At 33.5% G+C, this 13,140-nt stretch overlaps 1 protein-coding gene across 1 annotated transcript in view; it reads right to left on the bottom strand.

The window, feature by feature from the left end:
• The window catches only part of MFN1 (mitofusin 1), a 34,183-nt gene that overhangs the window by 5,831 nt on the left and 15,212 nt on the right, over nucleotides 1–13,140 (bottom strand). The window contains exons 10-16 of the mRNA XM_061193394.1: nucleotides 7,302–7,423; nucleotides 5,500–5,626; nucleotides 5,223–5,327; nucleotides 4,826–4,928; nucleotides 4,457–4,686; nucleotides 2,044–2,196; nucleotides 695–891 (exon numbers count right to left, since the gene is read on the bottom strand). Of these exons, the coding sequence (XP_061049377.1) occupies nucleotides 695–891; nucleotides 2,044–2,196; nucleotides 4,457–4,686; nucleotides 4,826–4,928; nucleotides 5,223–5,327; nucleotides 5,500–5,626; nucleotides 7,302–7,423 (1,037 nt within the window). The remainder of the gene's footprint in view (nucleotides 1–694; nucleotides 892–2,043; nucleotides 2,197–4,456; nucleotides 4,687–4,825; nucleotides 4,929–5,222; nucleotides 5,328–5,499; nucleotides 5,627–7,301; nucleotides 7,424–13,140) is intronic.

The following is a 13,140-nucleotide window of genomic DNA, read 5'->3' on the forward strand; positions in this document are numbered from 1 at the left end:
CTACTGAAGCCCGCGCTTAGAGAAGCCACCACAGTGAGAAGCCCACGCACCGCAACAAAGGGTAGCCCCCCCACTCGCAGCAACTAGAGAAAGCCCACGCACAGCAACGAAGACCCAATGCAGCCAATAAATAAATAAATACATAAATACATAAATAGTCAATGTGATTTAAAAAAAGATTCTAGAGCCTCACATTATGAAGCTCTCATTACTTTTCACTTTTCACCTTTTATTATAATTATGTACATGTTGTTTCTTCTATTAAATTGCAATCATCTTTAGCTCAGAAAACTTTCTAATTCAGCTCTCAGGAGCACTCTAATACAGAATATTATGCATTGATTTGACTGGAGTTCTATATATTTTTACTAAATCAATAAAACAAATATTTAAGATACGTAAACTCGGTGGACCCAGGTATTTATTATTATAATAAAATTCTCTTGAGTTTTAAAAAATCATGCCTTTAAACCTACAAATCTGGGCTATAATAGTAAAAATAAATTACATTTACCACTATGCATTTTGAGCCCACTTGTTTGGTATCACTCTATGTTTTCCACTTTGGTGGCAATTATAAAATGTGTTCATGTTGTGATAATTCTTCTAGCTGTACTCTTATTTATGCATTTCTGCATGTATGTCCTACTTCAGTAAAGCTTTAAAACAAAAACAGATGAATCTTTCAACTTACTGTTGTACTTGATGGCTGCAGTTGGCGCTTGTGAAGCTAACAATCAGTTGCAGTTTTTCAGTTGCATAATTCACAAATTGCTGTTTAAAGGCTCTCTCCTTGGCACGGGTGGTCCAAGTCAGCCTTTCATAAAGATACAAAGCTCCGTACATACTTAATGAAACAGATATGAGTTTCCAGCCTACAGTTTTCCAAATCTGTAAGATAAATTCACAGCTTACTTTGAGAAAGAAAAATACCACTAGGGAGATTGTACTAAAAGGCATTTTAGAAAACTCATTGGCTCCCTACAGATCTTTGAGTGAGATCCATTTTTTAAAAATGTATATTCCTTCTCTATGAGAAAATATGAAATTACCGGAAATCAAGCCGAAAAAAGGAGCAGCACATAAATACCAGGCAAGAACTTTTATAACCTGCCAGGCATTTGGTAAGTTGATTCAATGTATCTCAAAAAGGGATGTTAATTTTTTTAGGTCAAAGGTTTAAAAAACCAAAATGAACTATATATAAAATAGTTAACTGGGAGTTCCCTGGCGGTCCAGTGGTTAAGACTGCATGCTTCCACTGCAGGGGGCACAGGTTCGATCCCTGGTTGGGGAACTAAGATTCCACATGCCGCGTGGTGTGGCCAAAAAAAAAAAAAGAAGAAAAAAAAAGATAACCAACAAGGACCTACTGTATAGCACAGAAAAGTATACTCAATATTTTGTAATAACCTATAAGGGGAAAGAATCTGAAAAAGAATAGAGATATATATATTTGCGTAACTGAATCATTTGCTGTACACCTGAAACACAACATTGTAAATCAACTATACGTCAATAAAAATAAACCAAAAAACCAAAATAAACCTATGCTGTTAATGATATGAAAAAAACTTTTAGCATATAAGAACTACTACAAAAAATAATATTTAATACTTTAAGGCAGATCCCTTTGGTATTTGGAGAAGGCTAGATAAGGGACCTGGATCATTCCTGTTACTCCAATGCACAAATATTGTTTCTTCGTGTGCTATGATGTAACAGTAGGAAGTACTGTTTATGTTGTGGTAATCATTTCACAATATATACATATATTAAATCATGTCATACACCTAAAACTAATACTATTTTATATGTCAATTATATTTCAATTTAAAAATTTTTTAAATATTTATTTTTAAGATTAGACTTGTAAAACCCAATTCACTAATTGTAACTTACAACTTTTCATGTCATCTTATAGATCCTGGAAACTGAAGTAAATATATCTTTCTTTTCCTTACCTAGCAGGTAGCTTTGCAATAATTTCAATTTCAATTACACTAAAAAATACTGTTTCAAAAAAAAGGTACTATTTCTTACCACTCCTCCAACAACAATGATGCCCATAGAAGTTCGAGACGTAAGAGAAGCTAATGCTGTTATTAAGGTAACCATGAGTTCTTCCTGTGACGCATTATCTGGTGTTGCTGGATTGGTAGGAGCAGTGGGAGTAGAAGCTAAAGATCTGGGAAGCTAATAAGGTTGCGGGGTGGGGGGAAAGGATTAATTCAATTAAACCACTACAAATGGAATAGTTACATTTACAAAATTCGACTGTATCTCTTTTAAAAATTACAGTAGTAAATCTACAAAAAGAATGACTCCAATTAATGAGTTTACCATAAATACATGAAGAAAATAAAAATGGTCTGAAAATTATCTCCTGTGACATGGACCAATGATATCATGAAGAATGAATCTTCATAACGTACAATGAGTCTACCTAAAACAATAGGCCTTCAACTCTCAAGTGAAATTGAAACTGTATATTAAAAAAAATTTTTTTGGGCTTCCCTGGTGGCGCAGTGGTTGAGAATCTGCCTGCCAATGCAGGGGACACGGGTTCGAGCCCTGGTCTGGGAAGATCCCACATGCAGCGGAGCAACTGGGCCCGTGAGCCACAATTACTGAGCCTGCGCTCCGCAACAAGAGAGGCCGCGATAGTGAGAGGCCTGCGCACCGCGATGAAGAGTGGCCCCCACTTGCCACAACTAGAGAAAGCCCTCGCACAGAAACGAAGATCCAACACAGCCATAAATAAATAAATAAATAAATAAATAAATAAATAAAATTATTAAAAAAAAAAATTTTTTTTACACCAAAAACACAATCCTTTAAAAAAAACTGGACTTCAAATTTAAAACCTTGGGAATTCCCTGGCGGTCCAGTGGTTAGGACTATACGCTTTCACTGCCGAGGGCTGGGTTTCAATCTCTGGTTGGGGAACTAAGATCCCACAAGCTGTGTGGCCAAGAAAAATAAAAAATAAAAAAAATAATAAAAGCAAAATTAAAATCTTTTACACTTCAAAATACACCATAAGAAAATTAAAGGACAAGCTACAGACTAGAAAAACATAAGTATTTGGAAATCATGTATCTGATAAAGACTTGTATCTGGAATATATATAAAGAACTCCCACAAGTCGATAAGAAGCCAAATAACCTAATTTAAAAATGGACAAATGATTTGAATAGACATGTTACAAAATAAGATACACGAATAAGCACATGAAAAGATGTTCAAAATCATCAGTCATTAAGGAAATACAAATCAAAACTACAATGAGGTACAACTTCACATCTGCCATAATAAAAAAGACGATAACAAGTCTTGATGAGCATGTGGAGAAAGAGAACCTTAATACATTGCTGGTGGGAATGTAAAACGATGCAGCTGCTTTGGAAAACAGTTTGGCAGTTCCTCAGAAAGTTAAACATGGAGTTACCATGTGGTCCAGCAATTTCACTCCTAGACATATACTCAAGAGGAATGAAAACAGATGTCCACATAAAAACGGTCTACGAGTATTTAAAACATCATTATTCATAATAGCCAAAAAGTACAAACAACTCAAATGTCCATCAGTTGGTGAATGGATAAACAAAATGTGTGATATCCATAATGGGATATTATTCATCCAAAAAAAGGAATGGAGTATTGATACATGCTACAACATTCATATACCATGATGACAAACCTTGAGAACATTATGCTAAGTGAAAGCAGCCAGTCACAAAAGGCCACATTTTGTGTGATTCTATTGATATGAAATGTCCAGAAGGGCAAAAATGATAGCTAGAGAAACCTGACTAGCAACAGGGCTGGAGGTGGAAATGACAACTGACTGCAGATGGGCACAAGGGTAGCCTTTGGGGTGACAGACATGTTCTAAAACTGGATTGTGGCGATGGTGGTATAACTCTGTAAGTTTTCTGAAAAATTATTGAATTGAGGGACTTCCCTGGTGGTGTAGTGGTTAAGAATCTGCCTGCCAATGCAGGGGACACAGGTTCGAGCCCTGGTCCGGGAAGATCCCACATGCCGCGGAGCAGCTAAGCTCATGCACCACAACTACCGAGCCTGCGCCCTAGAGCCCACGAGCCACAACTACTGAGCCTGCATGCCACAACTACTGAAGCCCGCGTGCCTAGGGCCCGTGCTCTGCAACGAGAAGCCACCGCAATGAGAAGCCCACGCACCGCAACGAAGAGTAGCCCCCGCTCGCTGCAACTAGAGAAAGCCCACGCGCAGCAATGAAGACCCAACGCAGCCAAAAAAAAAAATTAATTAATTAATTAAAAAAATTATTGAATTGATAAATTCAAAAAAGTTTTTAAAAAGAGACTCTAAACTGGTCGAATCAGATACATACCTGTATAGTACAGCAATAACCACCTAATAAAAAGCCTACTCAAAAAAAAAAAAAAAATATATATATATATATACATACCTGAAAGATAGGGTCTGATAATCCTAGAAGCACCCGCTGAGCATTTGTAGGACCCAAGAAACGATGGACAAGGGAGGACCAGCCCAAGGAAAAATGAAATACAATATCCTCTTGAAAATCTGAACATAACTTGTGGCAATTTAGGTCATAGCTGAGATCAAATTTCTTGCAAGGAATCAGTGTATGTAGTTTATTCTGTATACCAGCTGGAAGTAATGGCTTCAAATTTTCTAGAAAGAACCGAATTATGATATTTTAGTTAACAACGGTAAATAATATTTTATAAAATATCTAAAGGATTTTATAATAAATCTTTTAACAACGACATAAAGAAAAAACTACACACGAACTTGCAGACATAAATATTACCAATAATTTCTTGCTGGGATTGAAGCATTGAAGCATTGACTTCATTGGTGCACCGATCAGCCAAATTTCTTCCCATTCCATCTTCTATGTGCTTATTTAACTCCTGTTAACAATGGTAAATGTCCACATTATATTTTCTCTAGAATATATGCAGATTTTATTAAAATGTCAAAAAAGTAGTAAACACTAAAATGATCGTATTCTTTTCTAAGATGATAATTCTTCTGTGTACTTTAGTTTAGATTTATTACAAGAGTGCACGGGAGATGTAATAGTTTAATCATGTACTGATTGCCATGAAGACACTAAAATGGCCAAACCACTAAAGAGTGGAATAAGAGTCAGAATAAGATAAGGAAACTGTATCTGAATAACATTTAACTACAATTTAACTTACATTTTTATATACTTTCAATACACTTGGAGTAGGATGAAACTCAGAACAAAATTCATCAACCAAAACAGAGAGTCGACAAATTTCATCTGTCATTGCACATGAAACCTAAAAATATTAAAAAATCAGAATTAAAATATTTAAACAAGATTACCAACTACTCAAAAAATTAAATTGAAAAAAACTTAAATATTCCTTTAAGGTAACAGATAACATTTTTAGCATTATCAAAAGTATTTCCATTCCCAGATATTATAATCACAAAGCTAATGTTACCCACCTTATTTGCAACCTCCTCTGTAACCTCCCTGATTTTTTTCTTAACATCCAGTGTTAAAAGGTTCATCTGGTTTCGGATAAAGTCCAGTCTATCAATTTGGTCTTCCCTCTCTTCTATTGAATAAACCCTATTATAGTATGAAAAGTAATTAACATTCAGGGTATATTAAAGTCCCGAAGAAATGAAGTACAAACACTCACTTATATATTGAACCATCTGTTAGCATGATAGAAGAAAAAAAAAATCTTGTATTTCAACATCTAAAAGGATTCAAATAATATTTCACTTATAAAATGTTTTACAGATGATTGGATATAAACTCTCTCTCTGCTCATGTGGTACCTGAATCCCACAAAGGATTAATAAGGATGCTAAATCTCCACCCATTTCATAGATATGAACAGTCAAAACAGAACTAACTCAATATTAAGTCTACTTAATAAACAGGGGCCAGTAAACAGCACTCTGCAAGCCCAATCCAGCCATCCGCTAGCTTCTGTTAAAGTTTTCTTGGAATATAGCCACAAGCATTCATGAACCTATTGTGTATATGGCTGCTTTTGCTCTAAAACTGCAGAACTGAGTAGTTGCCAAAGAGACAGTATGGCCTACAAAGCCTAGAATATTTACTATCTGCTAAAATTTGTCAACCCCTGGATGATATAGCAAAACAAAAGCCTGAGATCCTTTTAAGATCATCTTTCCCAAGACATCTGTTCCCAACGCACGATTATACAAACCACCCTCAAATCACATCTTTTTTGTGCTACGTTTATTTCAATGTCCTATATTTTTATAAAAATTAAGGTCAATCCAGTGGACGAACACTTACTTTGGCTACCATAATAAAGCAACTGAGCCCACTATACAGAAACAGTGTGCACAGAGCCAGAGATCAGAATCTGGGTTCTGATCCTTGAGTTTTATATGCTGCAAATTCTCTAATGTTGTACATGATGCATTCCTGCAAAAGTGTCAAAATTAGGCAACAGACCTAGATATGAGTGGAGTTTTGTTCTCAGCAAGATCAAATACATTTAAAATCCCCAATTTTATATCTTGGATTTAATCTTAGATGCTTTATATCTTTCCATTGATTGGCTTAAGCCCACTTAAAGGTCCAATTGAGGCTTAATTAACATCATTATGCTTATAACATCTAATAACATCTTGATCTCTGTTTCAAGTATACCAAGTTTGTGAGAACTACCCTTTTTCTTCGACTAGTGTTGGCACTTTCGTGTATTCATTTTCATCATTACAAGGTAATAAATGGAATAAAATACTGCAGTATAGTATGACATATAGAGTAATGCTTACCAAATTCACTTTCTGGCTGGCAGGTAGTATCACCTTGTTTGTTTACCAGCTGATATAAAACCACAACTGGCATAAAGGAGTGATTTCAAGGTTTCAATGTATGAATATATGAAAGATGAGTGATAGATTGAATGTAAAAAGAGGGTCACCTGTTTTGGACTTCTTCGAGAAATTCTGCTGGAAGAAATGGTTCTTTCACTGCTTTAAAGACATTTAAAGCCACTGAACATTTTAAAATCACAGCTCACACACGAGAATACTAAGATCCAGGGGATGTAAATGATGTATTTGTTCAAGGTTGTAAAAAAAATATTTACAGTTTCAAATATTCATTAAAAAACATGCAAGTAGGCATCAGCTAAACCTACAAGGTTGATGTTAGTGTGAAAGGTATTTAATAATATAAAAATTTTAAACCTTAGTCTAAAGAATTCATATTGACACAAAAATAATTTTTATTTTGCAATAAAATGAATTCATACCTTTTCTCTGCTGCTGCCACGTTTATTGAATCCATTATGTTTTTCACAGTTTCTAGTATCTGTTTAGCTCTGATAGTGTGCTGTTCAAACTTTGTTTTCACTGCTGACTGCGAGATACACTCCTGCGAGGGGCCCAAGCCATAACACATTACTGTAATTCCATCCCAACATTTTCAGGAATTTAAACACAAAAACTTGCTGTTTGTAATGTTAACCAAAACAGACATAAGGATAGAAAATAAATGGATGACAAACACAACTTAAAATTATAAAGGTAAAAAAAAAAGTCAAAAATTTAAAGTTAAAAGGCTTTAACAGCAAGTTCATAGCTTTGTGTAATTTTACACAGTAATGTGCAATGGTTCTTTGACTATATTATTTTTTAAAATAAATTAAAAAGGCTGCTATTTTCAATGTTAAAAAAGGTTTCCTATTAGGATGACTAATTTTATTTGGATCACCTTTAATCTACTTCTAGTCCATCTATCTTGATTTTCCTCATATTTGCAATGAAAACCTCATGAAGTTCTTAAGCCATGAAATAGAATTCTACATTGAAAAAAATGAACGATACGATCCACATAAAGTTAGTAAAAAGGACTTCTACAGATTAAAGCTTGAACAAATTGAAAAATACTATTTAACAGCAAACAACCTAAGTAATATTTTAAATTGTTTATAGAAAAATATCTAAAGCTATTTCTAAGATAATCCCATTATTGTCATTGGACTATAGTGTGTGCATACAGGTCAGAATGATGCCTTATCTCATGTTACACTTTCAAGCTAACTGTAGCTCACAACTTACTAACAGTTGTACAAATCAATTAGTGTTTCATGACCAGTGTTTTTTACACAGAGAATACATCAGAATGCACCACATATGATGATGGATGTTTCTTTTGTGAAACTTTGTTTCAGTTTCAATATATGTGCATATTACTTGTTATTTAAAACATTTACTGTGATTCATCATTTAAGTGCTAGCAAAATTATTAAATTAAAATTGGCCTTTCACTTTTACATCATAGAAAAGTCAAATTCTGTACTGACATAACATTTGAAAACAACTGCAAGTGTAGAGAAATACTATCTGGTCTTTGAACATCCAAGAACACTCATCTGGGTCACGACATCAAATTAGGGATACACCCCCCAACTCTCCAATATTTCCATGAATTCATCTTCTTGAACTTAATATAAAACCAGTACAAATTGTGGTAATTACTTCTGAAAGTAATTACTATCCTTTATCAAAATAAATAGCTTTTAAGCTTTAAAAGGTAGTCACAATACTCTAGCACTATATCTGTTATGGTGAAATCATTAGTATACTATATATTCATTCAGTGTTCTATTTATAACCTATGCTGAGCCTTCACATCTCTAAAATGATTATTTCACTAAGACAGAAGAGACTTTTAAATTCTCTCTTTGGTATTTTTTTGAGGTATAGAAAACAAAGCAGATTCATTTCTTTAGCTATAGGGCACATGAGGGTAATTCATTTAGTTAACAGTTTATGTCTTAACTCAGAGCCCATTACTTTTTTTCAATGCATAGTCTTACTTTTGCTCATTGTCAAGCTCATTTATACATCACTCAATTATCACTAATCCTGAAGAGATTAGTAATAAGAAGTTACAGTATTCCTGTTCTGTATATGCCAAAGCAGAAGCCACCAATAACTACACAATATTAAACATTTAAAGTGCAAACTGCTTATTTTTTAATGACCAAAACAAAGTTTTGATTTTACTTTAAATAACTATCTCATAAATTGCCAAATTAACCATCACAAAAACTATAATAAAAGAATAAAAATATTTTTAAAAGAAAAAAAGTTAAAAGAAATTCTGTTCCTCGATGAAGCAGATCTAGATATCAGCAATGAAGACCCCAAATTTGTAGATAACAGCACAGTATTAGAGCTAGACTAGAGAAAAAGAAAAGACCTCCAAAAGTTATTAGGCAATATACAAGTTACTCCTTGATTCAAAAATATACATTGGTGAATAAGTATAAAGAAGAAAACAGGCAATCTTTTTCTAATTAAAAAGTATCCCACACTGATGTTCCCGCTGATCAGAAAAATATCAGAAGTCAACTGCAAAAGGAATACTCTATTCCAAACTAAAGATAGGGAATGCTAATTTATTTTTTTAAATATTTATTTATTTGGCTGCACCGGGTCTTAGTTGCAGCATGTGGGATCTAGTTCCCTGACCAGGGATTGACCCCGGGCCCCCTGCATTGGGAGCACTGAGTCTTAGCCACTGGACCACTGGGGAAGTCCCAGGGAATGCTAATTTAAATAAAGGGACATATATAGCATGCAGCAGTTTCCAGACTTATTTTATCAGGAACTCTAATTTTCCAAGGAGAAGTTTAAAATACTACACCAGACAATTTAAATTCCATCTTGTCAGAGTATCCTGTAGGCTGTTTTAAAACTTATTAAAGATTTAGAACCAAAACAATAATCACATCTCAATTATGATCATCTTCTGATTTTCTAATAACATCTATAGAAAACAGCTGATGATTTAGTCATATGTAGTTACAAATTTGTAAATATTAATATTTATGTGTAATTAAGACATACAACAAGCTTGTCAAGTCCCCTTGATAAAAGACCCTAAATACCCAATAACATGCTATTTACCACTCCCAACGTATTATTTTGTAATATCTTAAACTGACAGGAAAATTGCAAGAAAGAACACCAAGATACAATATACCTTTCAAGTAAATATACCAAATGTTAACATTCAGCTTTGTTTACCTTTCCTTCTCTCTCTCCATGCAGATCTATATAGATAAGTCTATATAGATATTCATCTTTATACATACCTGCATATATTTCTTCCTGCTGAACAATTTGACAGTGCATTGTAACCACCACAGCCTTACTACTAAATATACTAACATGTGTCTCCTAAGAACGGGGACATTTTCCTATACAACCACAAAACAATTACTGTATTCAGAACTTTTATCACCGGGACAATACTATTAACCTAACATACAGTCCATTTCCAAATTTCACCAGTTGTCCCAGAAATGTCCTTCACAACAAATTCACTGACACAAAACTATTAAGAATAGTTAATGGCCAAATATTTGGGCAAAAAAATTTTAGATTTCTAAACTGCGTTCAGAATATACACCTGTCCAAATATAGGTTGAAAACAAGAAAACATATGAATAGAATTAACATTGATTTTCTTGATTGATTTTATTTAATTTCCAAGCCTTATTTAACTTGGTACCCTGAAAGTTCATAATATTCAGCTTCTTTTAAACCAAATGAATCTCAAGAGGTCCATGGCAAAGATCAGACTGTTTGATAAAATGATTAACTTGGTACAGTTTTTCTTTACACAAAAATCATCTTATAAGACTACACACACAATATTGAATTCTAAAAACAGAGAAAATGTGTGTAAAGGCCACATTTTGTGATCACAATGCAAAAAAAATCAAGAAAAGTTAGATGATAATAGTCAAAACATCTGAATTTTAATAACTCCTGTATTGAATAGGAAATGCCAACAGCTATCATTAAAAATTAATCAACAATGAAACTGGATACTGAAACCCTATAGAATACATCCAAAGCTACACTCACAGACAAATTCATGGCCCTAAATTCTTTCTTAAAGACCAAAAAGCAAAAAACGATCCCACTTATATAATGAAAGCAGAAAGAAACTTTGTGTAAAGATTAACATAGAATTTAATGAATAAAAACCAAAAAATACTATGTATCAACTGATAAATTAACCAAAGTCTTTGGAGGAAAAGCAAAGCAATCAGATCATTGGTAAATCCAATTAAGGTTTAAAATACACAGATATTTCTTGTATCCTTTATCTATTTATATCTACATATAAGTATATATATAGATATAGAAAAGGAATACAAAAATTTTTTAAATAAACAATTTTATGCTAAATCATAAATTCTCAGAAATGCACCAATTTATAGGAAATCATAAATTACCAAAATTAGTTTTAAAAGTAACAAATTTCAGCTTTGGCAAAAAGTTGAAAAGAGTTGTCAGTGCAGTTACCAAAAAAAGGTTTGGCCATCCAGACAAAACTCTTTGCCATCTGATTATTTCTTTAGGTAAATTCAAATAATTTCTAGCTGATTCTCATTTTATATCATAGTTTTAAACAAAAATTTCAAACTCTAAAGCCTAACATTCTCCACAACTTCATGTAAAAGCTCTTGCTCATAAACAGTTTTTTCCATATATAATTTTTAGATGCTCATATGAACTTTTACAATAAAAAAGTGAAATGCCAAGTTTCTTCTAAAAACATTAAAAATAGTTCCTAAGTCTGCCTGATTATTGCAATCACTCAGGGAGCTTTAAATATATAACAGATTCCTAGGTCCATCCTAGCCCTACTGGATTAGTCTCTCAGATGAGTCAGGAGCCTGCAGTTCTCTAAAGTACCTCATGTGTTTCCCATCATCAGCCGGGTTTGAAAACCAGTGCTCTACAGCACATCTTTTATTCTTCTCATTCCCACCTCTTCAAGGAGATATTCTGGGAAATCAAATGCTGTACCAGGAACCAATATGAAAGAGGTATAAACGTATAACTGAACAGTATATGATTTGGTAGGAGAAATCAATGACAAACACACATGCACACAAACACACACGAAGAAAGAAAAGCTCAATAAATAAGAAAAGACAAGGGAAACTGATACACTCCCCAATATTTTCTCCATGGATGAAATGACTGTAACTGGTTAAGAGTGAGGAGAGCATTGAATCTCTTGTGAAAGCAAAAGGGAAAGAAGATAAACAATGGTCTTTGAGTAACTGGGATATCATATATCCTACAGCTTAGCTTGACAAGACACCTACTGATATCCCAGGGGCCTCTGAACAATCAGAAACATCTTACCAAGATAGCAGAGAGTGGGTTTTCTTAAACACCTTGTCTTTATCTACCTAATGGTGTTTCTCCCTCTCACCAAATTAAAAATAGGGGATAGTGAGCAAATGGTTAATTTTAAAAATTCTGCCAAGTACATTCAACATTTATGTCCTTACTATTAAGACAGTTACTACTTATAAGGAAGAATAATTACTGATGGAAGTTTTTTTTCAGTTCGGAAGTATTTGTGTTCATCTGGCGGTGAGAAGGAGATATGCAATCTAATAAGCACAACTAAGAGCTAAATGAGAGTCAAGAAGATTAACAGCAAAAAAAAAAAAAAAAAAGATTAACAGCTGAAGAATTTTTCAGTCAATGTAGAAAGTTTTAATGTCTCTGAATAAAACACCTACACCAAAACATAAGAGTATCTTCCTTCCCCAGTGCTGCACACACATTATCTATTCATGCACCTCAGCAGTTTAGATTCCTAAAATACAGGACCTATACCTTAATTATTTTTGTCTTCGTTTGTTCAGGACATTTGGCATAAAACATGGAGAATTAACAGGTGACAATACAGTTTAGAAATGTAATTAACTTTTGTCCAATGACATTAACTATGTTCTATCAAAAGAAAAAAAAATCTTCATTTTGCTCTATTATCCATTCCAATAGCAATTACATTTCTTTAATCTTGTGCCTGACTATTGAATATAGAATATTTTACCCACTGAACAACAAAATATTAGAAACTAGTGTCTCATTTAAATACAAATACATTAAAGAAAAAGAATAGGAAGAAATTACAATCTTTAATTTTCCATTCTTATGGATCATCCATTTTGCAGGGACTTTCTTTCTTCCAACTTTCCTCGTTTTACTTGCTGTGTCAGAAACTACACTAAATAACACCAAAGGTTATTGACAAAGATAAGC

Source organism: Eubalaena glacialis, chromosome 6 (assembly GCF_028564815.1).
Source record: "Eubalaena glacialis isolate mEubGla1 chromosome 6, mEubGla1.1.hap2.+ XY, whole genome shotgun sequence".
NCBI classification, from domain to species: domain Eukaryota; kingdom Metazoa; phylum Chordata; class Mammalia; order Artiodactyla; family Balaenidae; genus Eubalaena; species Eubalaena glacialis.